Source organism: Lutra lutra, chromosome 18 (genome assembly GCF_902655055.1).
Source record: "Lutra lutra chromosome 18, mLutLut1.2, whole genome shotgun sequence".
NCBI lineage: Eukaryota > Metazoa > Chordata > Mammalia > Carnivora > Mustelidae > Lutra > Lutra lutra.
In genome coordinates, this window is record NC_062295.1 from 30,380,584 (window position 1) to 30,404,288 (window position 23,705).

Below are 23,705 nucleotides of genomic sequence, written 5' to 3' on the forward strand. Positions count from 1 at the left end.
CTGCGCGGCCCCGCCCCGCGCCCCCGGCGGCGCCCCGCCCCGCCCTTTCATTCATCTCCGCCCGAGCGCCTAGTCCCCGCTGGGCACCGCGAGGCTGGGCCTCGTAAGCGCAAAATTGCGGCATCGGAGGGGTAGCGTGCTCCGATGCCGCAGCTTCGGAGGATGCGGAGGCGCGGACGGGGGGCCTCAGTTTCCCCGCGGGGGGCCCCTGTGACCTAAGTCAGCTGATGACCAAGAGCCCAGACCGGCGCTGGAGGAGGCGGTGTGGACCCTGAGGAAGGACCCGTGGTGGCCGCCTTGAGGAGGGGCGCGCCTCACGTCCTCTGCCTCTCTGACCCCTGCAGTGAGGTCAGGCCCCGGCGGGGGGAAGGCCATGGCCCATGTCTCAGGCCCTCACCGGCTAGGCAGGGAGCTAAAGGAGGACGCTCTGGGAGGAGTGGACCCCTGGGGGGCTGTGACAGATGTGCTCAGGGGTCTGCTCTCCCCAGTGTTGGAGACTTGGAGCTCCAGCCCTGCCCAGGGTGCAGGAGGAGGCACAGCTTTGAAATGGCCGGAGGAATTGCGCTGTCCCCAAAGCACGGGTCCCCAGTCTAGCACTGAAGAGATGAACCATTCTGCCTGGAAGTGGAGAATCCTAGAATGCTGGACCTGGGGAGGGGTGACCCTTTCTCCCTTTAAACCCCTCCCCCACTTCATTCCCTTGCAGAGAAGTGGTGAGCGGAGAGGCTGAGCACCATGCCCAGGGGCGCCCAGTGAATAAGGGGCGGATCTGCCCCCACTTGGGTTCTACATAATCACGAGTGTGTAGGCTCCTCTAGCCAGGGCCAGCAGCCGGCAAGGCAGGGGCCCTCAGCCCTGGGTGCAAAAAAGTTACCTGGGGGAGGGAAGACAATATTAGAATTTTAATTTCTGATAAGAAAGAAGCTGGGCTTTAAAAATACTTAATATTTATATTGGCGTCGGTGCCCTTGCTCTGTGTTGGTCAGATGGCTTCCTGAGCGGGCCATCGTGCAGGCTGGAGGGGGGCACAGAGTGGATCTGGAGGGACCCTGCGCCTGTGCCGACTTAGCTGGGCGATTTTGTCAAGTTTTAACAAAACGAATGTTCACAGAACGGACCTGTGGCTGCCAAAGATTCCTGAAAAGAAAGCCGAGTTGGAAGACAATGCTGGTCCTGTAAGACGAACAAAAAAGACGGAGCGTCTGTCCCTGTAGGAACTGCTTGTCAGCCCCAGTTCCGGGCAGAACCAGGGAGTGGATCATCAGATCGGACATGTTCAGTCGCTCGTATAAGGTTTTACGTCTTTTCTTTCTTTTTTTTTTAAAGACAAAAAAAGGAATTTTGTATTTTTAAATGATACTATCGTTCGAGTACTGTTTTTCATCTTTGGAGGACTCTTTGTGAACTCCGCTTTTGCGCGGTGATGGGATGACCGTGTTTTATTCGAGTGGTCGAGTACGTCTGTGACTTACAAGTGAGAATGAGTACGTGTGTGGGGTGGGGAGCAAATTGAGAGCCCCCGTTTGGATCCATTAATTTTTAGGAGTCTGTTTGCCATATATATGATGTTTGCTCAAAAATATCTTACTGATGGGAGGCACCTGGGTGGCTCAGTAGGTTAAAGCCTCTGCCTTCAGCTCAGGTCATGATCTCAGGGTCCTGGGATCGAGCCCCGCATCGGGCTCTTTGCTCAGTGGTGAGCCTGCTCCCCCCTCCTCCCCTGCCTCTGCCTACTTGTGATCTCTGTCTCTGTCAAATACATAAATAAAATCTTTTTAAAAATAAAAAAAATATTTTACTGATGGGGTTCACGATAAAAATTTTCGTGATGGGTTCACGATAAAAATTTTCGTGATGGGTCACGAGCCCTGGGGGAAAGGCTCGTTTACTCCAGGTCACTGATTAGGATTTGTCCGAAATTACTAAGTTGGTGCCTGGCGAGAAACACAAGCTAGTGACAAGCAAGAAGCTCTGTGGGGATAAGGACGCTGTCACAGGATGAGCCCAAGACTGTCACCCAGGCAGGGGCCTGCTCCTGAGCTGTCCTAGCCTCGGGACAAAAAGAGCTGGCATCACAGGATCCCTGTGGTCAGACACAGTCTGCCCCCTTCTCGCCCACTCTGGGTGACCTCACCCAGACACGTCGCTTGGTGACTCGCCTGCCCCGTCTTTGAACTGCAAGACCTGAGCACACAAATGTCTCCTTGGCGCCTCCACTTTGATGGTATATGGGCACCTCACGCTTAATGTGTTCAGGCCAGAGCTCTTAATGGGTGCCTGGGGCTGCTGTTCGCAGCGGTTCCTCATTTCTGTAAATGACATACCATCCTCTCGTGGTTCAGGCCCAAACTTGCTGGTGGCCTTGACCTCTTTCATTCTCTGCTTCTGCCCCTTGTGTCTGATCTGTTGGCACATTCTACTGCCTTTCTGCACAGCATATATCCAGAATTCCACCACTTCTCCCTCCTCCCTGGTCTAGCCGGGTGCACCGGGCAGTAGTCCCAGGTCATGTCCTCCTAATACCCTTCGGAGCTTCTGAACACATGGGTCAAAGCGTGACATTTTCTTGCTTTTAAACCCAAAGCCCTACTTCGATCTTTACAGGACTTAGCCTCTGGCTAGTTCTTTGCTTTTATTTCTTCTCTCTTTGCTCACTTTTGTTAACCATCGTGGGCCTCTTCTGCTGTTCCAACTTCCCAAGCATGTGCTCATCACTGGCTCTTTGACTGGAGGTCGGGTGTCCCCACCCATCCCAATAACTTAACATTCTCTGTCACTCCCTATCTCCTTCCCTGGCTTTTATTTCTTTCTAATTAAAAAAAAAATTTTTTTTTAAGTTTATTTATTTATTTTTTAAAGATTTTATTTATTTGAGAGAGAGAGACAGAGAGAGCAGGAGTGAAAGGGAGAGGCAGAAGCAGACTCCCTGCTGAGCAGGGAGCCCGATGTGGGCCTTGATCCCAGGACCCTGAGATCACGACCTGAGCCGAAGGCAGATGCTTAACTGAGTGAGCCACCCAGGCGCCCCCTAAAGTCTATTTATTTATTTTTTTAGTAATCTCTACCCCCAGCGTTGAGCGTGAACTCACAACTCTTCCCACTAAGCCAACCAGGTGCCCCTATCCCAGCTTTTAATCCTCATGGAGCTGAGTCTCCTGACATTAGAGGGAATCCTTTATCAACTGTTTCCTGGGGCTGCACTAGAAAATTACCACAAACTTGGTTTAAGTGAGTATGTGTGTAGGGTGGGGAGCAATTTAAGAAACTACAGAAATTGGGGCGCCTGGGTGGCTCAGTGGGTTAAGCCTCTGCCTTCAGCTCAGGTCATGATCTCAGGGTCCTGGGATCAAGCCCCGCATCGGGCTCTCTGCTCAGCAGGGAGCCTGCTTCCCCCCCCCCTCTCTCTGCCTGCCTCTCTGCCTACTTGTGATCTGTCTCTCTGTCAAATCAAATAAAATAAAATTAAAATCTTAAAAAAAAAAAAAAAAAAGAAACTACAGAAATTAATTTGCTCCCTGTTCTGGAGACCAGAAGTCTGAAATCAGTTTGAGCCCAAGTCAAAGGCAGTGCACCTTCTGGAAACTCTAGAGGAGAATCAGTGCCTTTCCTCTTCAAGCTTCTCCTTTTTTTTTTTTTTTTCAAAGATTTTATTTATTTATTTGACACAGAGAGAGACGATCACAAGCAGGCACAGAGGCAGACAGAAAGAGAGGGGGAAGCAGGCTCCCCACTGACCAGAGAGACCGATGCGGGACTCGATCCCAGGACCCCAAGACCACGACCTGAGCCGAAGGCAGAGGCCCAATCCCCTGAGCCACCCAGGTGCCCCTAAGCTTCTCCTCTTTTAAACTACAGTTAAAAGCACATAATATAAATTTACCATCTTAATCATTTTTTCTATTAAGTAGGCTCCACGCCTAGCACAGAGCTCCAGCGTGGGACCCGAACTCACAATCCTGAGATCACCACCTGAGCCGAGATCAAGAACCAGACTCCCAAAAAAGAGAGCCACCCAGGAACCCCCATCTTTTTTTTTTTTTTTTTTTCTTTTTTTTTTTTTAAGATTTTATTTATTTATTTGACAGAGAGAAATCACAAGTAAGCAGAGAGGCAGGCAGAGAGAGAGGAGGAAGCAGGCTCCCTGCTGAGCAGAAAGCCCGACGTGGGGCTCGAACCCAGGACCTGGGATCATGACCTGAGCCGAAGGCAGCGGCTCAACCCACTGAGCCACCCAGGCGCCCCCAGGAACCCCCATCTTAACCCCCCTTTTTTTGTTTTTGAGACAGATCGAGAGAGCGTGCTAGCTCGCACGTGCACGTGACCAGGGGAGAGGGGAAGAGAGAGAGAGAGAATCTTAAACAGGCTCCACGCCTAGTGTGGAGGCCGATGTGGGGCTCGATACCAGGACCCCAAGATGGTGACCTGAGCTGAAATCAAGAGTCAGATGCTTCACCGACTGCGTCCCCCCTCCCTGGGGTGCCCCTGTTTGTTAAGCTTCGAATTTTGTTCACGTGTTCTATTCCTGATTTTGTTGAGTTGTGTATCTGTGTCCTCTCACGGTTCCCCGGGCTTCTTGGAGACAATTACTTTGCATTCTCTGCCAGGATGCTTATGGCTCTACATTTCTTCAGAGCTGGTCACTGGAGTTTCATTAGTTCCCTTTGGCACTGTCGTGTTTACCTGATTCTTGGTGATGTGTGGGTGTCCGGGCCCTGAAGGAGTAGACGCGCCTTCAGACTCATTTTTTTTTTTTTTTTTAAGATTTTATTTACAGGCTTTGCAGACTCATTTTAATAGCTCAAGACCTTTCCCTGCCCGTTCCCTGGATTTATGGGCCTGTCTTGGGGATCGTGTTATAGTGGGGCTGGAGCTGGGCTCATCTGTTGGGCCCACAGAGGGGTCCGCGGTTGGCTGGCCCAGTACCAAGTGGGTGGGCGTGGCTTCTGCTGGGTCCCTGAATGTGCTTCCGTTGCGATGCTGGCTTGTCCTTGGGTGGGCAGGCCTGCTTCCAGGCCATGGTACAGTGGGGCTGGAGCCAAGTCAGAGCCGTTTAGGGACTGTAGTCAGGTCTGAGGCCAGCAGGGCTGTTTACTGGGGGCCGGATAGGACCTGCTGCTCCTGGATCTTGTAGTGGTGGCGGGGGGGTGGGTGCCAGGATCATGGTCTGCCTTCAGCTTGGGTAATGATCCCAGGGTCCCAGGATCGAGCCCCTCATCAGGCTCCCTGCTCAGCAGGGAGTCTGCTTCTCCCTCTGCCTCTGCTGCTCCCGCTGCTTGTGCACTCATTCTCTCTCACAAAAATAAGTAAATAAAATCTTAAAAAGAAAAAAAAAGTTACCAGAGAAGCCATCTGGTCCTGGGCTTTTCTTTGTTGGGAGATTTTTTTTTTTTTTTTGGTTGGGAGAATTTTGGTTATTGATTCAATCTCCTTGTTAGTCATCTTTTCAGATTTTCTGTTTCTTCACGATTCAGTCTCGCTCTGTTGTGTGTTTCTAGGAGTGTATCCGTTTCTTCTGGGTTGTCCCAATTTGTTGGCATACAGTCTGTCCCGATGGTTATGAGGATACTTGCGGTGGCATTTAGGGCCAACCGGGAAAATCTCCTGCATCCCACGAGCCTTCGCTGAATCACACCTGTGAAGACTGCTTTCCCACGTAAGGTAACTGTCAGGGCTGACTTACAGATCTGCAAACTTCGCATGTTGAAGTCTTCCCCCAAGTACTTCCGATCGTGACTGCAGTTTGGAGAGAGAGCCTTTAACGAGACAATTAGGTTAAAATGAGGTCATCGGAATGGGCTCTGGTCCAGCCTGACTTAACAGAACCGAGATAGATTAGGAACAGATACAGATTGGAGGCCACTGTGGGGACACACAGGGGAACAGGCCGAGGAGGGGGGTTTCCGAAGTAGCCAAGCCTGTCCACACCTTGGTATTGGAGTTATGGTCTCCAGAACTGTGAGAAAATGGATTGCCGTTGTTGAAGCCCCCCGGTCTGGGGTGCTTGGCTATGGCCCCCTGAGCAGATGAACACAGTAATATTCACAGGATAGGGGAGCCGGTATCTTTGAGGCTCTTATCAGCCCAACACATTCACTGACCCGAGCGTATAACCCGAGGAAAGCCGAGGCGTTTAAGGATTTTTGTTCTTCAGACAGTGTTTAAGCCTCAGGGGAATTTACAGTCTGGGATGGGCATGGATGGATGAGGGACAAAGAGGGGAACTGTCCTGTGTCACGTGGTGGTGGGCGCTTTGGAGAGAAAGCAGGTGGGGACAGGTGAGGGAGGAAGGGACAGTTTGTCATCTGAGACAGGGAGGCTGAGAAGGTGACATTGGAGTCACTGGAGGCAGCGAGGGAGCCAAGCACGTTGCTAGGCTGAGGGAAGGGCGCTCCAGGCAGGGGGAGACGGCAGATGCTGACCTGCAGGGGGGAGGCCTCCTCCCTGCCAGGCAAAGCGAGAGGGCCTGGCCTGGCAGAGGGCGGGGGAGCGGGAGGCGTGCTCAGAACAGCTGGTCCAACTCAGGTGGGGGCTCCGAGGCTGCGGGAAGGCCTCTGGCTCTGGCCCTGATGCCTTGCCTTGACTTGACTTGGGTCTGAAAGGATTTGTTTTGGCTGCTACGTGGAGAGAAGGCTAAAGGGGGAGCCCCGGGGAGAAATGGTTTTTTTCACTCCACTGTGCTCTGGGATTTGCTCCCAGAGCATCAGCTCGCCCACTTCTCTTTCCATCCCAGCCCCTCCTGGCACCGCATGGGTCTTTGCAGGCAAAAGCACAGATACCCACACTCCCAACAAACAGCTCCCTCTGTACCCTGCTGCGTTAGGGGGGCTCCCATGGGGCCGTGGGGTTGGTTCTCCGGAGGTCGGTCGGATGTAGGCGTGACACCACGTGGGCCCTGGAAGTGGAATTGGTGGTTGGGGGAGGGGATTCTAGAATCTGGCACCCACGGCGTGGTCTGAAGGGGAGTCGGGGGGGGGGGGTTGCCTGGGTGGCTCAGTGGGTTAAAGCCTCTGTCTTCAGCTCAGGTCATGATCTCAGGGTCCTGGGATCAAGCCCAGCATCGGGCTCTCTGCTCAGCGGGAAGCCTGCTTCCTCCTCTCTCTCTCTCTGCCTGCCTCTCTGCCTGCTTGTGATCTCTGTCAAATAAATAAATAAAATCTAAAAAAAAAAAAAAAATAAAGGGGAGTCGTGGGCTCCGGGTGGGCCTGGGCTCAGGTCCCGTGGATTTCTGGCCCTGAGGGGAGGGGAAGGGCCTTGGGAACGGGGGCCTCCGAGCCTCCCAGAAGAACCGAAGCAGGGCCGTGTGGGTGAACAGCACTTCCTTCCTGGGGGTCTCACAGGGAGGTCTTCTGGTTCGCTTAAGTGGGGCCATTTCTCCCCTCTCCACGTGGCTGTGCACCAAGGCCAAGGGTTTGGTCTGGTCCACCCCTTCAGCTCTGCGGTCAGCATCTGGAGGCCCCCTGCCAGGCTCTGTGCTCAAGGTCTAGGGCCCAAGGGCTAGGCCTGGGGAATGAGTGGCTGGCTGGGAGACCCACTTGGGTGGGTCTGGCCCCGCCAAGGGGCTTTCCTTGTTAAAGGGTGAGCAGAACTTGGGGGAGGGGTTGGTACACCCAGGGGCGGAACCGGAGGGCAGGTGATTCTGGTAAATAGCTCCCCCCTGCCCCCCAGCAAATACACCTTGAAGAATAGAAGTTCCCATTCCCACCCCGCGGCAGATGAGAGAGGACAAAGTAGGCCACAACAGTTTCCTTCCGAAGGTTTTCATTTATTAGTCTTTTCTCAAGCAGTTAATTCTCTTTTCGTATTTCAAAGAAAAAAAAAATATGTATTTCATCCAGAGTTATACCAAAGTGATTAAAATTAATCTTCTACTGGGGAATATAGCTCCCCAGATCAGAAGAAAAAAAAATTTTGTTTTTCAATTAACCACGAAAATAAAACCAGGAGAGCATCAACAATAAAAAATCATCCCCAAATATCCAGGACAAAAAATAAAATATTTATTGATCTATCACAGCGAGACACAAAGAGACGGGCGGGGCACGGGTGGGAAATGCTCCCAAAACAAGGGTTCGAGGGAGGGTCGGGGGATACAGTACTGCATGGGGGGGACCCAGGTCGGGGAGGAGATTCCTGCTGCCCCAGCTGGCGTGCTCCTCGCACCCTGGGTACTCGGGCCCCACCGTAGGGGGTGTGGGGAGGGGTGGAGGAGGGGCACAGGCCGTCCGGACTGGTTAAACAGGCTGATGGTGGGGGCCCCCAGCCAGGTAGCGGTGCTGGGCGGTCAGCTGGGGACAAGGATGGATGGACGGATGGACAGATGGCTGGATGAATTCCACAAGAGCAAGAAGGCTGTTCCCAATGTTGCGGGGGGTGGTCTTCCCATCCGCAGGTGTCCCAGACTTGGGGAGTAAGTCAGGGGTGGGGGCTGAGAGGTGGTATGACCGAATCCAGCTTGAGCCTTTAGGTGCCTGGGTACCAACTGGACCGCAGCCGGGGTGGGGGGTGGGGGTTCCTGATGGGCAGGGGGGAGGTGGGACTGCCCGGGGAGTGTCCGCACCATCTTCAGAGGAGCCCTGGGGAGGGGGTTCCCAAGGGGCTGCCCTTCCCTCCTCCCTCCCCCCCAGGAAGATGAGAGCACCAGCATGTAGCACCAAGTTCCCCTGGAGATGGAGAGTGTATGGAGGGGGAGCTCCTGGGTGGGAAGGGGGTGGGGGCAGGGGGCTAAGCCCACCCACCCCTGGCCTCTGAAGCCAGGGGGGCCTCCTGGGGCCTGCTTGGCCATCATTCTTGTTTCCTCGCTTTGTGGATTTCCAAGGCCACCCAGCCTGGCCTGTCCCCTCCTGGGGTGGGGACTGGGGAGGGGCGACGGGGGAAGGGGTCATAAGGGGTTTACATTCTCCACCAAGCAGTAGCACCAACGTTGATGAGGTCGTGAGTCAGGGGTCCTGGGAAGCTCACTTTCTCTTCCGGCCACAGGATTTCCCCAGGCAGGCCCCAGCTGGGCGAGAGGAGGCACCCATGACGGTCTGACCCCTCCCAGGGTCTGCTCAAGCCCCTGCCCACTCAGACCAGCTCCAGACTCTTCTTGGACCCACATCAACGCGGTGGGGAACAAAGGCTCCAAAGCCATGAGAAGCCTGGCCACAACCTCCTGCCAAACTCTGAGCCATCGAGCTGCCCTAATTCCTATCAGGCAGGGGGGTGGGAGCAGGGCCCATGGGATGGTGGTAATCAAGGCTCAGGGAGGGGAAGGGGGCCTGGCCCGGACAAGGTCTCTATATTCTGAGTCCACTGCATTTGGGAAGCCTTCAGCAAGCACCCTGATTGGCAAGCCTTGTTCTAAGCCGTCAGGGCACCGCTGTAGGGCCTGGAGTCCTTCTGCCCCTGATGGAACCCAACGCAGCTGCTTACCGCCACCTGGTGGTACTGAGCCACCGAGTGGGGCCGGGACAGGCTCAGTGAAGCTGCTCCTGGGGGTCTGGAACCCGGTGGGATCAGGCCACAGGCAACAAGTCGTGCCCGACGGAGAGGTGTGTACCCCGGAGAGGGTCAGGCTGCCCTTGCCTCTGCCTCTCCCTGCCCTGGCCCCAGCTGCCCCATCGCGGACTGGGGAGTGGGTGCGGATGGAAGGGAATCTGCAGCCTGAGCAGACCAGGAGGGAGCTGGGCCTCTTTGGGTCTCCTTTGACCACTGTTGGGAGGTTCCTTGGGGGGTGGTGACCATTATCTGGCCCCCCCCACCAACTCCCAGAGGCACGTCTGCATCTTTGAGCGAGGGTGGGGCTCTGTCTGGGCCCAGGGTGGCTTCTGCCCACACTGCTTGGCTGGGGGCACCTTGGGTCCCCATCCACCCCTCAAATTCCCTGACTGTAGGGGTCTGTTGTTCCATGAACCCTCTCTCTCTTCTGTTTCTCCCTTGACCTCCTCCCTTCTCTTTCCCTTGGCTCCTCCTGGTGGGGGTGGGATGAGCTGCTGCTGGGAGGGAGAAATTGCCTGGGCTGGCTTAGGGCGAGCCAGGAGGGTCCCAGGCCCGCTAGTAGCTCTGGGTGCCTGTGTCAGAGGTAAACACAGGGATGGGGATGAGGCGTCTGGCTCCCCCCGACCTCCCCACTCCCTTCCCACTAGGCCTAGTCCAAATGTCGCGCCCCTCTCCCAGGCTGATGGATCCCAGCCCTCTGTCTCTGTCTGGCCCCCTCCCTGCACTGCCCTCTCCCAGGGGCTGGGTCTCTACTCACCTTGGTATCCCAGGGCTCCCAGGGCCCCTCCATAGGGCTTGGGAGGTTTGCCTGTGGAGGTAAGGGTGGGGGTTGGGAAGGGGGCCGGGCTTTGCTGCGTCTCCCCGAACCCCCACCATGTACCAGGCCTCTAGCCATCACAGAAGGTTCTGAACACCTTCCTGCCCCCAGCCTGGCCTTCGGTCTCACCCAGCTGGAACAATGCTGTGGTTCTTGTGGAGGGTATCCTGCCCATGGAGGTCTGAGCAGCTAGGAGGGCACCCCCCGCCCCCCAGCCAGACCCGGGCCGTGCAAACTGCCCCACCTAATATGCCTGAGGCTTTGGCCTCCCTGGTCAGCTTACGCATTTCCTTTCCTTTTCTGTGGGGCCGACAGGCTCTCCAGTTACACCAGAGACCTGGCCGGCCCAGGTCTCTATCTCCTGGTGTCCCGTCACGTTCTGGGCAGGGAGCCCCAGGAATGGGATCCTTGCCCCCAACCCTATATCCCATGGCTGAATTTCCTTGATATCAGAGAGCCAGCCCTGGGGGGCCATGGCCACGGTCACAGCTGCCACAGTAGCCCCTAATCCCTCCCATCCCCCCATGAAAATAGCTCAGTGCCCTGACTCACCACCAATGCCCAGGCCCCCAGCTGTGCCACCTGTGGGACAAGGAGAGGGGCTGTGAGTCTGCTCTGGGGAGCCTGCCCAGCCTCCCCAGGGCCCCCCTCCTCACCCTGGGGGCAACCAAGCTCTGGGCCTGGGTGTCAGGAGCCCTGGGCTCAGCCTCACTCCTTGCATGACCTTGGGCCAGCCCCTGGCACTGTCTGAGTCTCAGTCTGCCACATCTGGAATGTGGAGCTTTGGAAAAGCTGATGCTCCCTGGCTTTGCAGGGGAGGGGGAGGGGATGGAGGGGAGGCCTAGCTTTGTGTAAGGGAGGTCATGGGTTTACCACCTGGGGCCTGACTCTGATCTCAGATGAAGCAGGGGTTGGGGAGGACTGGGTTGCAGCACAAGGCGGGGCCGGGGCTGGGGCGGGGACAGGGAGCCCGGGTTTACCTGGGTAAATAGGGGACAGTCCGAAGCCGGGTCTTGCTGCAACTCCTGTGGGAGGAGCTCGGGGTTGGTGTGAGGCAGGCCCTGTTTCCCTCCCCTGGCCTCTTGCCCAGGACCACCTTCTCCCTGCCACGTGCCCCTGGTTGGCAGATCAGCTTTCCTTACAAGCCTTGTGTCTGCCTGGAATCCTGGTTGGGGTGGGGGTGGGCGCCCATATCCCCAGCTCATCAGCCAGGTGTCTGTCGCCCACAGTGTGCCCGCTGGCCTGAGGTCTGCTGCGCCTTTCCTGGGGCAGAATGGTCCCTTTCCTGGACTGTCCCTTCCGCCCTCTCGCTTGTGTCCTTGTGCTGGCTACGGTTCCAGGAGCGCCCCCGCTAGCCAGACGGGCCTCCTCTAGACCCAGGCAGAGCAGAGGTTCTCGAAGAGAGGTGGCCCTACCTCCAACTTGGAATGGCCTGGTGGCTCCCAGGACACCTCCAAGGCCAGCGGCACCTGAGAAGAGGGTGGATGGGGGCTCGGACGAGGCACAGCTGAAGGGGCCCTGAGCATCCCCCTCTGGTTCTGGGGACAGGGACATCCTGCACAGGCCTTCAAGGATCCTGTGAGCAGGACTGAGTGGGACCTGGGGCACGGACAGGGCAACGGAGTTGCGGCAGAAGCAGCTGCCTGGGCAGAGGGAGGCTGAGGAGGAAACTCACCATATTTGGCTGCTTTAGCAGCTGCGGCTGGGGACACACCTGGGGAGACATGGGGCCAGAGGGCTCAGGAAGTGCTCCCCACTCCCAGAGCCATGTGCCCTCCTGGCCTGCTCCCCACTTGTCACCTGCCACCGTCCACCTGCCACCCTCCCTCACCTACCCATCACCCCCCCACCCAGTGTACACTTTAGTGAGTTCTTCCCCCGTGTCCAGTCTGGAGCACGGGGACGAGATTTGGGCCAATTTAGGCAGGGGGGACACAATGACAACCCACGAAAGAGTGACATGTCAACACGAGCCCCCCCGCGGTGGCAGAGACTTCAGGGAAACACATTTCCCTGCTGGCTTTGCTGTTCTCTGGAAAATGGGCACAGCCACCAGCATCCCGATGAACTCCCACTTAAAGCGGGTGGGTGGGCTGAGGCAGGAGACAGGAGGGGGCGCCCGGCTGCACGAGGTGGCCCCAGCGGGCGCTTGCTGAAGGTCCTTCAAAGGCTGGGGCCGGTGTGGCAGGGAGAAAGAAATCTCAGTCTCTCTCTCTCTCTCACACACACACACACACACACACACACACACACACACACGTGTGTGCCCCCTGCACGCTCTGATTCCACAGCAGTTCCTCACCTCCAAAGCCCCCAACCCCTGGGATGGCTCCTCCGGCTCCGAGCCCCCCGGCTCCCAGGGCTCCGGCTCCCCCGAGGCCTGTGGAGAGAGCTGTGTGTTAAACTATGGGTGGGAATGGCAGGTCTGTCTGCCAAATTGGGGGGGGGGCTCCTCCCGGGATCCAGGTAGAACCTGAGCTCCCAGGGTCTCTCAGGGCTTAGTGGGGCCAGGGTGTGGCCTGGGCTCTGGGGAGATGACACCCCTGAGGGTCCCGGGGCACGGTCAGAAGCCCCCCTCCCCAACCCAGCCCGAGGGCCTGGGTGGTCGCGCCCACCCCCAACCAGTGCTCACCATACTGGGCGGCTTTGGCGGCGGCTTTGGCAGCAGCGGCTGAGGCCGCAGGTCCGACTCCTGGGGACACAGAAGGAGCTCAGGGTTGTGGGGGAAGGGGACTCTCCACTGGTCTGTCTTCCTCCCTGCCCAGCCTGTCCTGGGCTTCCGACTCACCTGCCACACCGCCTGGGATGCCTGCTCCTCCGAGAGCCCCGGCCCCTCCAGCTCCTGCAGAGGGAAAATGGAAAGTCAGTTTCCCAATTTCTTTAGGATGGGGGCTCCCTGGCAGACAGGTGGCCAAAGCCATGTGACCCAGTGGGAAGGGGCATGGGACAGACACCTGGGCCTGAGTCCCAGCTCTGTCCTGCCCAATTAGGCAAGCCCCCCCCCCCCCCCGCCGCCCCAACCTGAGCCTTGGCCTGCCCATTTCTTCTCCTTCCCAGCCAGTTAGTGCTGGGAGCCACTGGCGGCCATGAGCTGCTGAGGGGCAAAGCTAGTCTTAGGTTCTGACAGCCCTGTGTTCAAATTCTGCTTTCTCCTCTCTTAGTTGTCACCTTTCTGAGCCTCAGAGCTGGAGATCATTACCCTGCTCATGCTGCGGGCATCTGGGGGAGCCAAGGGACACCCCCCACACCCGGTACACACGCTCTGAGTTCTGAACCACCGCCCAGGGCCGAGCTGCCGGGTGTGGTTACGGCTAACACCTGATGCAACGTTCACTGTACTCTGTGCTTTGCACAGAGTCGCCTGGTTCTCATTCGCTACAGCGGGGAAGGTAGGGACCCTTAGCATCCCCACTTTGCAGATGAGAAAATTGAGGCACACCAGAGGTTAAGCAGTGTCCTCGAGTTTCCACCAGCAACATGTGGCTTGGGAGCCGGTGCCCTCAACTGCTTTGTTTCCCTGGTAACGTCTGTTAGACTCAGACAGGCCAGCCGCCTGCCGGGAACAGAAGAGGGGCCTGTGGGTCACCAGGCCCGTGGGGGGTGGGGGCTGAGGAAGCCGGGATTTTCCGAGGTGGAAACTGGCCCCAAGCGGGCTGGCCAGGGCTGGTTGGCGGTTCCCTGGCAGGGGCCCCGGTCCGGCTTCTCGGAGGCCAGGAATGCTGGGGCCACAGACAGCATGGGTCTGGCTGTCCAGGCGGGGCTTGCCACGTCCTCCGGGCTCGCTGCTGAAGGTCCCAGCTGCCGGAGGCTTGCTGTTGTGCTGACAGCAAGGTGGGCAGGAGGCTGAGGGCCTAGGCGAGGTGTCCCGGCTCTGCTGGGGAGGGAGGCCTGGGCCCTGGCCCCTGGCCTTGGGTCCCATGAAACTGTCAGGGGCCAGGAGGGCCTTAGGGACCGTGGTCCTCCTCAAGGAGCTGCCACCATGGGTGTTGGAAATGTGAGGGGCGTTTTGAGTTGTCCCAGAGCTGGGGGCATGATAGGTATTTAGCGAGCAGGGACCAGGTCTACTAAACCATCATTAATGTGTCCTAGAAACTGCCTTTCCCCACCCTGACCCTCCTAGCCCTGTGCTGTGGGCTCTGGGCACTGGGCCGCTGCCCCATGGAGGGGAGATGGGTTGGTCAGGGCCAGGCGAGGCAGCAAGCACAGGGGCCGTTGGGGAGTGCACTCACCATATTTGGCTGCTTTAGCTGCGGCCAGGGTTCCAGGGACTGGGGGAAAAGAGAAAAAAGGAAAAGGGGGCCGGTCAGCCGCCGAGATCTGTGCCTGGGCGTTCTGCCTCCTCCAGGGAGCCCTCCCTGACTTCCTCAGCCTTCCTTGCTCCTCTCAAGGCTCTGAAACCGTGGTGCCCTAGCCAGGAGCTCACCCTGCCAGGTAGAGAGCTCCGGTATCTAACCGTGCTGTGGCCAGCCTGGTCTGGGGCTGGTTGAAGGCTGAACCATGCCTCTTCCTTCTGTCTGCCCTTTCCTTCTCCTCCAGGCACAGTGTGATCTGCCTGAGGCTGGATGCGGAGCAGGCAGGAGTGAAGACCTGGAGGTCCTAGTGGCCCCCTTACCATACATAGCGTGCTACTGGAGGGCAGCCAGACTGGCCCCCTCAGGCCCACTGACCCCACAGACCTCCACCCTCCTTTCTGGGGTAGTGGGTTACTTTTCCGTTTGGAACCCTTGTCACTCGTCTAACTGAGTGGGCAGAAACTCTGAAATCTAGCGGCCTGGGGCCCCCTTTGCCCAGCCTGCCACCCGTCTGTTACCCGGTCATCTCTGATGGCTCAGGAGAACCTAATGGGGGATTCACTATAAGGCCCCGAGTGAGGCTGCTTGGAATGTGCGGGCAGGAAGAGGGGTCCCCCTCCTCTGAGCTCAGGGGGCAGTTTCTGCCTAGGCCCAAAAGGCCCCTCACCTGCACCAGCTCCAAACCCAGGAACACCAGCACCAACTCCGAATCCGGGAACGCCGGCACCAACCCCAAAGCCAGGAACGCCGGCAGGAAGTCCGGCTGCAGCCCCTGGGGGACATGGGCAGTGGCGGAGGGGGCATAGCAGGCAGGGAGCATGCGCAGGGAGCATGGCGGGTCCTGCCTGGGGAGCTGAGTCAGCCCCCAGCGGGGGGACCCAGACACAAGTAGGGGCCTCCTGCCACTGAACCTGCCCTCTATAGCGCCACCAAGAATGGTCTTCCTAAAACGCCCACTGACTGCCAGGTCCAGCCCCTCCCAGGCTGGCATTCTGGGCTACACGGTGGTTGTGGACACTCCACGTGTCACACTGGAGGACAGGGAGGGAACTCGGAGGTCACTTGGCTAGTGTGGGACCCAGGACTTGAACCCAGGTCTCCTGCATGCCCAATCTGTGCTTCCAAGCCCTCTGGTGGCTGCTCTGGGACCCAATGAGGCTGCGTATCGTGGAGGGTGGGGAGGGCGCCCCTCAGGCTAGGTACTCACGGTACTGGGCTTTGGCGGCTGCCTTAGCAGCCGCTTTGGCTGCAGCGGGGGTCCCTGCTCCTGCAGGGAGAGGGAGGGAGGGAGTTCAGGGTCAGGGACAGCACCCAGGGAGGATTCAGAGGCCCCTCAGGCCCGCTCACTCAGGCAGCTCACCTGCAACACCGCCGGGGCCAATGCCAATGCCGGGACCCACGCCGGGACCCACGCCGGGACCCACACCAGGACCCACGCCGACCCCGGGGCCTAGCCCTGCAAGAGTAAGAAGAGCTCATTCTTAACCAGGTCATGACCAAGGACGGAAACCGACAGAAAGAGCCGCAGGCTCTTGTCCCAGCCCGGACAAGTAATGTGTGACGGTCGCATTACTTTCCCTCCGGGGGCCTCAGCTACCTCATCCCTGCAAGGAGGCATATACAGGACCGGGAGCTCTTAACCTCTGGGGGACAAGGACCCCTTTGGGGCTTCTGAGGGTGGCGGAGGCAGTTACACAGTAAAGGGAACTCGGCGAGACGGGTAGACCCGTGTTCAAAGCTCAGCTTAGCTGCCATTGAGCCGAGCAAATGTGGGGCATGACTCAAGCTCCCAGACTCTCAGTTTGCATGTCTGTAAAATGGGACTGGTGGTACCAACCCCATAGAGTGGGTGTCAGGATTGCCTCTGCACAGAGTATCTTGGCCAAAAAGGGGTCATTTGCCATACATGAGTTTGGGGGTCAGCAGACCAGGAGTCAAGGTGTTCTCTGGCCTAGACAGTGCTAGACTTTGTGATCAGAACCTTGATGTCTGCAGGTTCCTAAGGCTAAGGCATAGGAACCCCCCCCCGCCACTTCCTGGCCCAGAGGCTGGCGTACGGTGGGAATCTGTCAAGTGGGGCTGCTGTGGCTTGCCGTACTCAGGAAGGTGTGGGTGCCTGGGGCTGCCAGGGTGGGCTCTGGAGGTAGTAAGAGATGGAGAGAGCTTCATCAGGGGCCAAGAAGTACTCTAGGAGGCTGGGAGTCCGGTGAACCCAGGCTGAGGTCCAGAGGCAGGCAGGCCCCAGCCAGATCTGGGCTGGAGCTGGGGGCAATGCTCCACAGTGGGGGCTGGGGGCAGAATGGGGGGTTCGGGGGGACACTTACCAAACTGGGCGGCTTTGGCGGCGGCTTTGGCAGCTGCCGCGGCTGGGGTCCCTGCTCCTAGAGAGATGAAGAGTAGGGGTCAGGGGGCAGTCCCTGACACCCTGCTGCACATCGCCTTCCCCATCCCCTATTCTGGAAAGATCCCCTGTAGGGAAGTGTCCCCTCCCCTAGAAGACCCTCCTCACGCTGTCTCCTTCGACTGTAGACAGACAGGGAAGCACAGACAGTCAGCCTGGCGGCCAGGCCTGCCCTGAAGCTGGCCCCCTAGCCAACCTGGGCACTGTGACCTTCGGGCTCTGGCTATGGCAGAGGGGAGCCCAGCGCTGATGGGGAGAAGCCCAGACCCTCTCCCTAAGCCTCTAGAAGCCTTGTGCAGCTTTCTGTGAAAGGTTGTGTTCATTAAAAAAAAAAAAAAAATCCTAACACTGCTTATATCCCAAACTGGAGGAAATGGTTCGTTTTGGTGGTGGTGGGGAACCTCAAAAGGAAAATTTTTCTCCCAGAAAGAAGGCACGCTGAAGAGACATCGGGTGGGGACAAACAAGGAAGTCTGTAACTTATCTCCGTGTGACTTTATCTCTTCTCTTTGGCCTCTGACTGACGGGGGAGAATGAACCCAGGAGAGCCAAAGGGTGGCCCAGGCAGGCCCTCCCACCTGGTCTGGGACCAGAAAGGCCACTGGAGTAAAGTAGTTTCACTGCCAAGCTGGCTTCCGAGCCTCCCTAGCAAGCTAGGATCCCTTGGACGGTCTTCGTTCCAAGCAGGGGAATTTGCCCGCCCTCCTCCCCATTCTCTTGTCAAGTCTGCAAAAGGGTGCACTTGACCTGGGCAACGCCAGGGATCCTTCCATGAGACAAGCCAAACCCGTCTCGGGGTTGGGAACGCCGCTCACCTGGCACACCTCCTGTGCCTGGGACACCTGCCACTCCGTCTCCGATCCCCGGCACCAGCCCTCCCAAGGCTCCAGCGCCTCCAGCACCTGGAGGAAAGAGGGGCGTCAGCTCTGTCCCTAGAATTGCAGGCTTCTTGGGAGAGCGAAGGGCGGAGGTGTTGTGGGGAACAGAAGGGCGGCAAGGACTTGCTGGTTGGGGCTGGGGGTGATGAGCAAGGCCCCAGTAATCACAGTGCTGGGCGACTGAAGAGAGCAGAAGGGTTCAGAGTGGCTTTGGAAGATGGGGCCAGGGACCCCCGACCTTGACCTGGACAGAGAGGGAAGCAAAGGCCCGAGTGCAAGGTGGCTTCGTCCTCACGCTGGGGGAGGGCTCTGAGCTTGGGGCCTGGGCCCCCTGAGGGAGCAGGGCTGGGGAGGAGCAGAGGTCACTGGCCTTGGCGTGGGGACAGGCAGGCTGGGGCACTTACCATACTTGGCTGCCTTGGCCGCGGCTGCCTGGGCAGCCGCTGCTGCTTGAGCTGTGGTAGGGGAGTGGGGAGAGAGAGAGCCCTTCAGAACCCCCCTGGATCTCTGGGGAGGGGAGGGCTGTGCTTACAGCGCTCTTACCCAAAGGTGCTGGAGCCCCTCGCTGTGCCCCCCCCAGCTCCTCCCTGAGCACTCTGAACCCCAGCCTGTGCTCCCCTGCACCCTTCCCCCCATAGCCCTACAAAAGAAAAGCCTTCTCCCAGTGTCCCCATGTGGAATTCAGGCTTACGGGTAAGCGCGGCTCCAGGAACCCCTCCGACTCCAGCTCCTATACCGTAACCAGGAAAGCCCCCAGCACCAACCCCGAAAGTGGGAATGCCTCCAACTCCCACTCCGGCTCTGGCCCCTGCAGGGGGAGAGAATCAGGTGGAAGAGCATCTCAGTAAGAGGGGCTGGGGAGGGATCGGGGTGGGGGGTGGGGGGATGCTGGTCAGCTGGAAAAGAGGAGGCAGGTCTCCCTCAAGTCTGGTTCGTGAAGGACCAGAAACCAATGAGCGCATGCGCCCCTGAAGGGAGTCTTTACTGACATCCCCCTCCACCCCCCCAGTGCTCTCCAACCCCTCTCTTCTCTGAGCACTTGGGGAAGGGGCCCATCGTTGGCCTTGGAGAGACTGCGGGCAGGTTTCATATCCCTAAGCAGGTTTAGGCTCCTCTGAGAGGGTCCCGATTAGGGCAGGGAGGATCAGGGACGCTGTCTCCACTGGGAATGCCAGACTGGGACTCTCCCATTACTCAGCCCCGTGGCCTCATGGTAGGAGACAACTGGAGGAGACATTGCGTGGGGGCCCAACAGTTCCAGGTCCCAGCTCAGCCAGTGACTTGCTGGTGACTTGCTGTGTGACCCTGACCAAGTCACTCCCCTTCTCTGGCCAGAACAGCACGGGGCAGAGCTATCAGGGTAGGACTCACCGTATTTGGCTGCTTTGGCGGCTGCTTTAGCAGCTGCAGCTGGTGACACAGCCCCTGGAGAGATCAAGGGGGACACAAATGACACAAGGGCTTACCTGTCCATTCATCAACACATATCCCCCTCTACTCATCTGTCCATCTGCCTACTTAACCATCCATTCATCTACCCATTGATCTACCCATTTGATCTGTCCCTTTGTCTATCCTTGGACTTCGATCCACCCACTCAACCAACGTAAGTCTCTTCCATCCATGCACTCACTCACCCATCCACTTCGCCACTCCTCTGCCTACCTATCCATTCATCTAGATATCCAATGGTTCATTTTACATTTGCCTTCTGCTCACCCATCTCATCATTTACTCATCTACCCATGTGCTTATCCATCCATCATCCATCCCTCCACCCATGCATCCATCTACCCATCCGTCATTCTCACCACTTAGCTAGTGCCCTACCTGCCTTTCCATCTGTCTTCCCATCTCTGCATTCATCTCTCCATGTCTCTCCTTCTAGTTGTCTCTTCATTTACACATTCCCTCGTCCATGAGCTTGTCTACTCATCTACATGGCCATTCACAGACATACTCAGTTGTCCATCTCACCATGATCCATCCATCCATCCATCCATCTCACCATCATCCATCCATCCATCCATCTCACCATCATCCCTCTATCCATCCATCCCTCCATCTCACCATCATCCATTCATCCATCCATCCATCTTGCCATCATCCATTCATCCATCCATCCATCTTGCCATCATCCATCCATCCATCCATCCATCCATCTCATCATCATCCATCCATTCATCCATCCATCTCGCCATCATCCATCCATCCATCCATCCATCCATCTCGCCATCATCCATCCATCCATCCATCCCTCCATCTCTCCATCATCCATCCATCCATCCATCCATCCATTCATCCATCCATCTCGCCATCATCCATCCATCCATCTGTCCACCCACCATTACTGAGCACCTGTTCAGCTAAGAGCTGGGAACACACACTGACAGCCAAAAGACGAATTAGAAAACTCAACACTGGTGGGGACTAATCAGGAGATTGTTATAGCCCAAGGAAGAGAAGACGAGGCATGGCTGAGGGTGTGAAGAGAAGAGGATAGCTGGGTGAGGTATTAGGGGCAATCCAAAAGTCATATCAATGGTTTCAATAGTTCTCTCTTACATGTGTGTGCCCACGCATGCATACTTGCAGCCCAGCTCACCTGGTACACCCACACCTGGGACTCCAACACCTGGGATTCCAACACCTGGAACTCCAACACCAGGGACCCCAACACCAGGGACCCCAACACCAGGGACCCCAACACCTGGGACTCCAACTCCTGGGATGCCTACTTGGCCAAAGCCTGGCCCACCGGGCACCACGCCTCCAGCAGCTCCTGTGGAAGGAGAAGGTTATTCTCCTGGTCTGGACCCTGTGGGAACCTCAGAGGGCCTCCAAGGGCACAGCTCTGGGAGCTGTGGGAGTGGCAGGTCCCAGGACAGGATCCCACCCATCCGAGAGGCAGGGAGGCCTGCTGGAACCTGCCCGGAGCTCTGAGGGTTTGGATCTGAGGATGGGAAGACCACCATCTAGGTCTAAAGCAAAGTCCAGTCTCTCTGTTGGGCCCCTGGGCAGTGGGTGCAGCGGTGGTGGGCGTTAGGGTAGGAGGGGAGAAGCCAGGTGCTCCATGGGACATCCCCACCCCCAAGGTGGGCCAATCCGTGGAGAACAATGGTCTTCCAGAAAGAGTGGCCAGCATGGGCAAAGGCAGGGAGGTAGGAACATTGCATGTTTGGGGAGATGGGGGATAGAGGCTGCCAGAGATGGACGGAGGCCAAGTCTACCCAGCCTTGTAGGACTGGGCTGTCCAAGGCCCCTGTGGTTGGGGGCTGAGGGCACTGGGGTCCAGGCTGGCCTCCCCACGGGGCACTCACCATACTTAGCTGCTTTTGCGGCGGCCTTGGCTGCAGCAGCTGGAGTCCCCACCCCTGGAGAGACAGGCACAGAGGGTGAGACCCTTTCCCTGGGGCCCTCTCCAGAATGCCCCCAGCCCCTGCTGGACAGATGCCCACCTGCGATGCCTCCAATCCCAGGAATTGCGCCGGGCCCACCGGGAATGCCGCCGCCTCCAACACCAGGGAGAACCCCGGCTCCTCCGGCACCTGGTGGGAAGGGGACCGTGAACATGTGGCTCCCAGGGTCCTTCCAGAGGCCGTGCAGGAAGGTGGCTTGGATGCTGGGATTTTAACCAGCACAATCTCCTCTGGGAATGTGGCCCAAGCATCTCCGGCTGGGCCTGCTTGAGGAGGCCCCCACCCCACTGTTCCTTGACTCACCCCCAAAGTGTCCATTTCAGCACGCTCATTAAGGGACTTGTATGTTTTCAGACAAATCCCATTCTAATCACTGCCACATACTGAGAAACCACAAGCGGCCGCTCCCCGGGCCAGAGGGGCCCCTGTAGGAATGTTCAAGGCTTCCCCTCCCTGTGTTCCGAACACTCGGCCAAGTTTGTAATCCAAGCGCCTGGCTGCCCGGCTCTGGCAGCCCCTTGTCGCCCCACTCTCCTGCTCCCACATTCCAGCCACCCCCTCCAGCCTTGGGGGCCTAGAGGGAGGGCCTGTAGGGCCTGCATGGAGCGGGCCTTCAGCTTGCTGCTCTCCCTTCACTCTTGCCCCCTTGGGCTGGTGGGGAGACATCCTTTGTCCCATCAGGGTACAGGAGGGGCTCCCCTGGGACTGGAGGTGAAGGCAAGGATCTCAACCCCAGTAATGCGATTCTGAACTGGGGGGTGAGCTGGAGGGGCATGGATGCTCACTCTGCCCAGCACACAGGCATGGGGAAGGCTATGCCACATCTGCAGGCCAAGGGATCGTGGGCTTGAGGAGCAGGATAGAAGTTTTGTAATACACATGACATTGATACTGAACAATTACATGGTTTAAATACTCATGTAGGTACAACCTAGAATTATCCTTCTAACCACCATAGTACCCATCCCCTCTGCCTGGACTTCTCCTTCCTATTTTAACCACATGGCAAACTCCTGAATCAAATGTCATCTTCTCTGAGAAACCGTCTTGATTTCCCCCATGTAGAAATAATGTCTCCCTTTTCTCGACTCCCACCATAGTGCCTGCATTTTCTAGCAGAGCTCTTATTTGACCTTGGTCTCTGAAATGGATGGATGGATGAATGGATGGATGGATGGATGGAGAGATGGATGGATGGATGGATGGATGGATGGATGAATGGAGAGGTGGAGAGATGGGTAGATGAGTGGATGGATGAATGTGATGGCAGGAGGAATGGATAGATGGAAGGATGGGTGGAGAGAGGGAGGAATGGATAGATGGAGTGATGGATGGATGGAGTGGGGGATGGGTGGATGAAGGGATGGAAGAAGAGATGGAGGGAGGAATAGAAGGATGGGTGGATGGAAGGAAGGAGGAATTGATGGATGGAAAGAAGGAGGGATTCATGGAGGAGAGATGGGTGGAAGGAGGGAGGGAAGGATAGATGTGGGATGGAAGGATGGAAAGAGGGAGGGATTGATGTGTGGATAGAAGGATGGAAGGAAGGATGGAGGGATGGAAGGAAGGAGAGAGGCATGGAACTGTGAGGGAGGAGTGGGGGGTAGATGGATGGGGGGATGGATAGACAGATGTATGAATGAAGAGATGGAGGGAGGAATAGATAGATGGAGAGATGGAAAGAAGGATGAATGGATGGACAGATGGATGGATGGATGAATGGGAAGATGGATGAGGGATGGATAGGGATGGTTGGAGAGAAGGATGGAAGAAAGAATGAGTAGATGGACAAATGGAGGAGTGGGCAGTATTGAAAACATTAGATAAATGGTCGTGGGAAGGGGCTGCCTTGGTTAGTTCTCTGTAGGGCAGGCTCTCAGTGATAATAGGGATGGAGAGGCTGGGGGCCGGGGGCGGGGCTGGCAGGTGCACCCACTCACCGAACTTTGCTGCTTTAGCTGCTGCCGCTGCAGCCTGGGAGCCCACTCCTAGGGCAGGGGAAGGAGAGAGATGCTGAAAACTGTGTTCATGCACTTCCAGGGCCCACCTGCTCCAGCCCCACGAGAACCAACCCATTCTCAAAAGGCGCTGGGTGAGGGGCTTCCTAGCAACAGAGCTGAGGGAGCTGCCCTCACCCAAGTTGGTCCTCCAGGCTCATACTGGGGTCTGGATGCAGGGTGGGCTGGCGTGCATCCTGGAGAGACCCTGGCCAGCTCTGGAGCCTGGGCGATTGGTGCCCCTTGGGCTGAGAGTTGGCTGAGGGTGTCCTTACCTGTCCCCGTCGGGTACCCAGCCTTGCCTGCAGCACCAGCCACTCCTCCCGGCCCGTAGCCTGTGAAATAGAAGAGGCTCAGTGGGCCGCTTTGCCGATCTCACTGTGGCTGTCCACCCCCAGCCCCCCGGCCCCCCCACCCTGCCCTT

General features: G+C 57.5%; 1 protein-coding gene and 1 long non-coding RNA gene across 4 annotated transcripts in view; one reads left to right on the forward strand and one right to left on the reverse strand.

Annotated features, from left to right (window-relative positions):
• Positions 1-73: 73 nt before the first annotated feature.
• On the forward strand, positions 74-3,961 carry LOC125091060 (uncharacterized). Of its 3 annotated transcripts, none has more exons than XR_007124570.1 (3): positions 74-348; positions 1,112-1,293; positions 3,909-3,961. It is a non-coding gene; the product is annotated as an uncharacterized LOC125091060 (long non-coding RNA). The 3 variants fall into 3 exon arrangements; XR_007124571.1 differs by having other exon boundaries at positions 74-343; XR_007124569.1 differs by having other exon boundaries at positions 3,906-3,958.
• A 4,014-nt stretch (positions 3,962-7,975) lies between these two features.
• Positions 7,976-23,705, reverse strand: part of ELN (elastin) — a 31,485-nt gene continuing 15,755 nt past the window's right edge. Inside the window, exons 15-37 of the mRNA XM_047714459.1 lie at positions 23,557-23,616; positions 23,225-23,272; positions 21,324-21,413; positions 21,186-21,239; positions 20,471-20,647; positions 19,237-19,290; positions 18,557-18,673; positions 18,270-18,326; positions 17,803-17,889; positions 16,911-16,967; positions 15,947-16,042; positions 15,794-15,853; positions 15,254-15,358; positions 14,524-14,562; positions 13,083-13,136; positions 12,927-12,986; positions 12,597-12,674; positions 11,970-12,008; positions 11,710-11,763; positions 11,275-11,319; positions 10,847-10,876; positions 10,235-10,285; positions 7,976-8,998 (exon numbers count right to left, since the gene is read on the reverse strand). Coding sequence (XP_047570415.1) covers positions 8,955-8,998; positions 10,235-10,285; positions 10,847-10,876; positions 11,275-11,319; positions 11,710-11,763; positions 11,970-12,008; positions 12,597-12,674; positions 12,927-12,986; positions 13,083-13,136; positions 14,524-14,562; positions 15,254-15,358; positions 15,794-15,853; positions 15,947-16,042; positions 16,911-16,967; positions 17,803-17,889; positions 18,270-18,326; positions 18,557-18,673; positions 19,237-19,290; positions 20,471-20,647; positions 21,186-21,239; positions 21,324-21,413; positions 23,225-23,272; positions 23,557-23,616 — 1,556 coding nt within the window. The 3' untranslated portion in view covers positions 7,976-8,954. The remainder of the gene's footprint in view (positions 8,999-10,234; positions 10,286-10,846; positions 10,877-11,274; positions 11,320-11,709; positions 11,764-11,969; positions 12,009-12,596; positions 12,675-12,926; positions 12,987-13,082; positions 13,137-14,523; positions 14,563-15,253; positions 15,359-15,793; positions 15,854-15,946; positions 16,043-16,910; positions 16,968-17,802; positions 17,890-18,269; positions 18,327-18,556; positions 18,674-19,236; positions 19,291-20,470; positions 20,648-21,185; positions 21,240-21,323; positions 21,414-23,224; positions 23,273-23,556; positions 23,617-23,705) is intronic.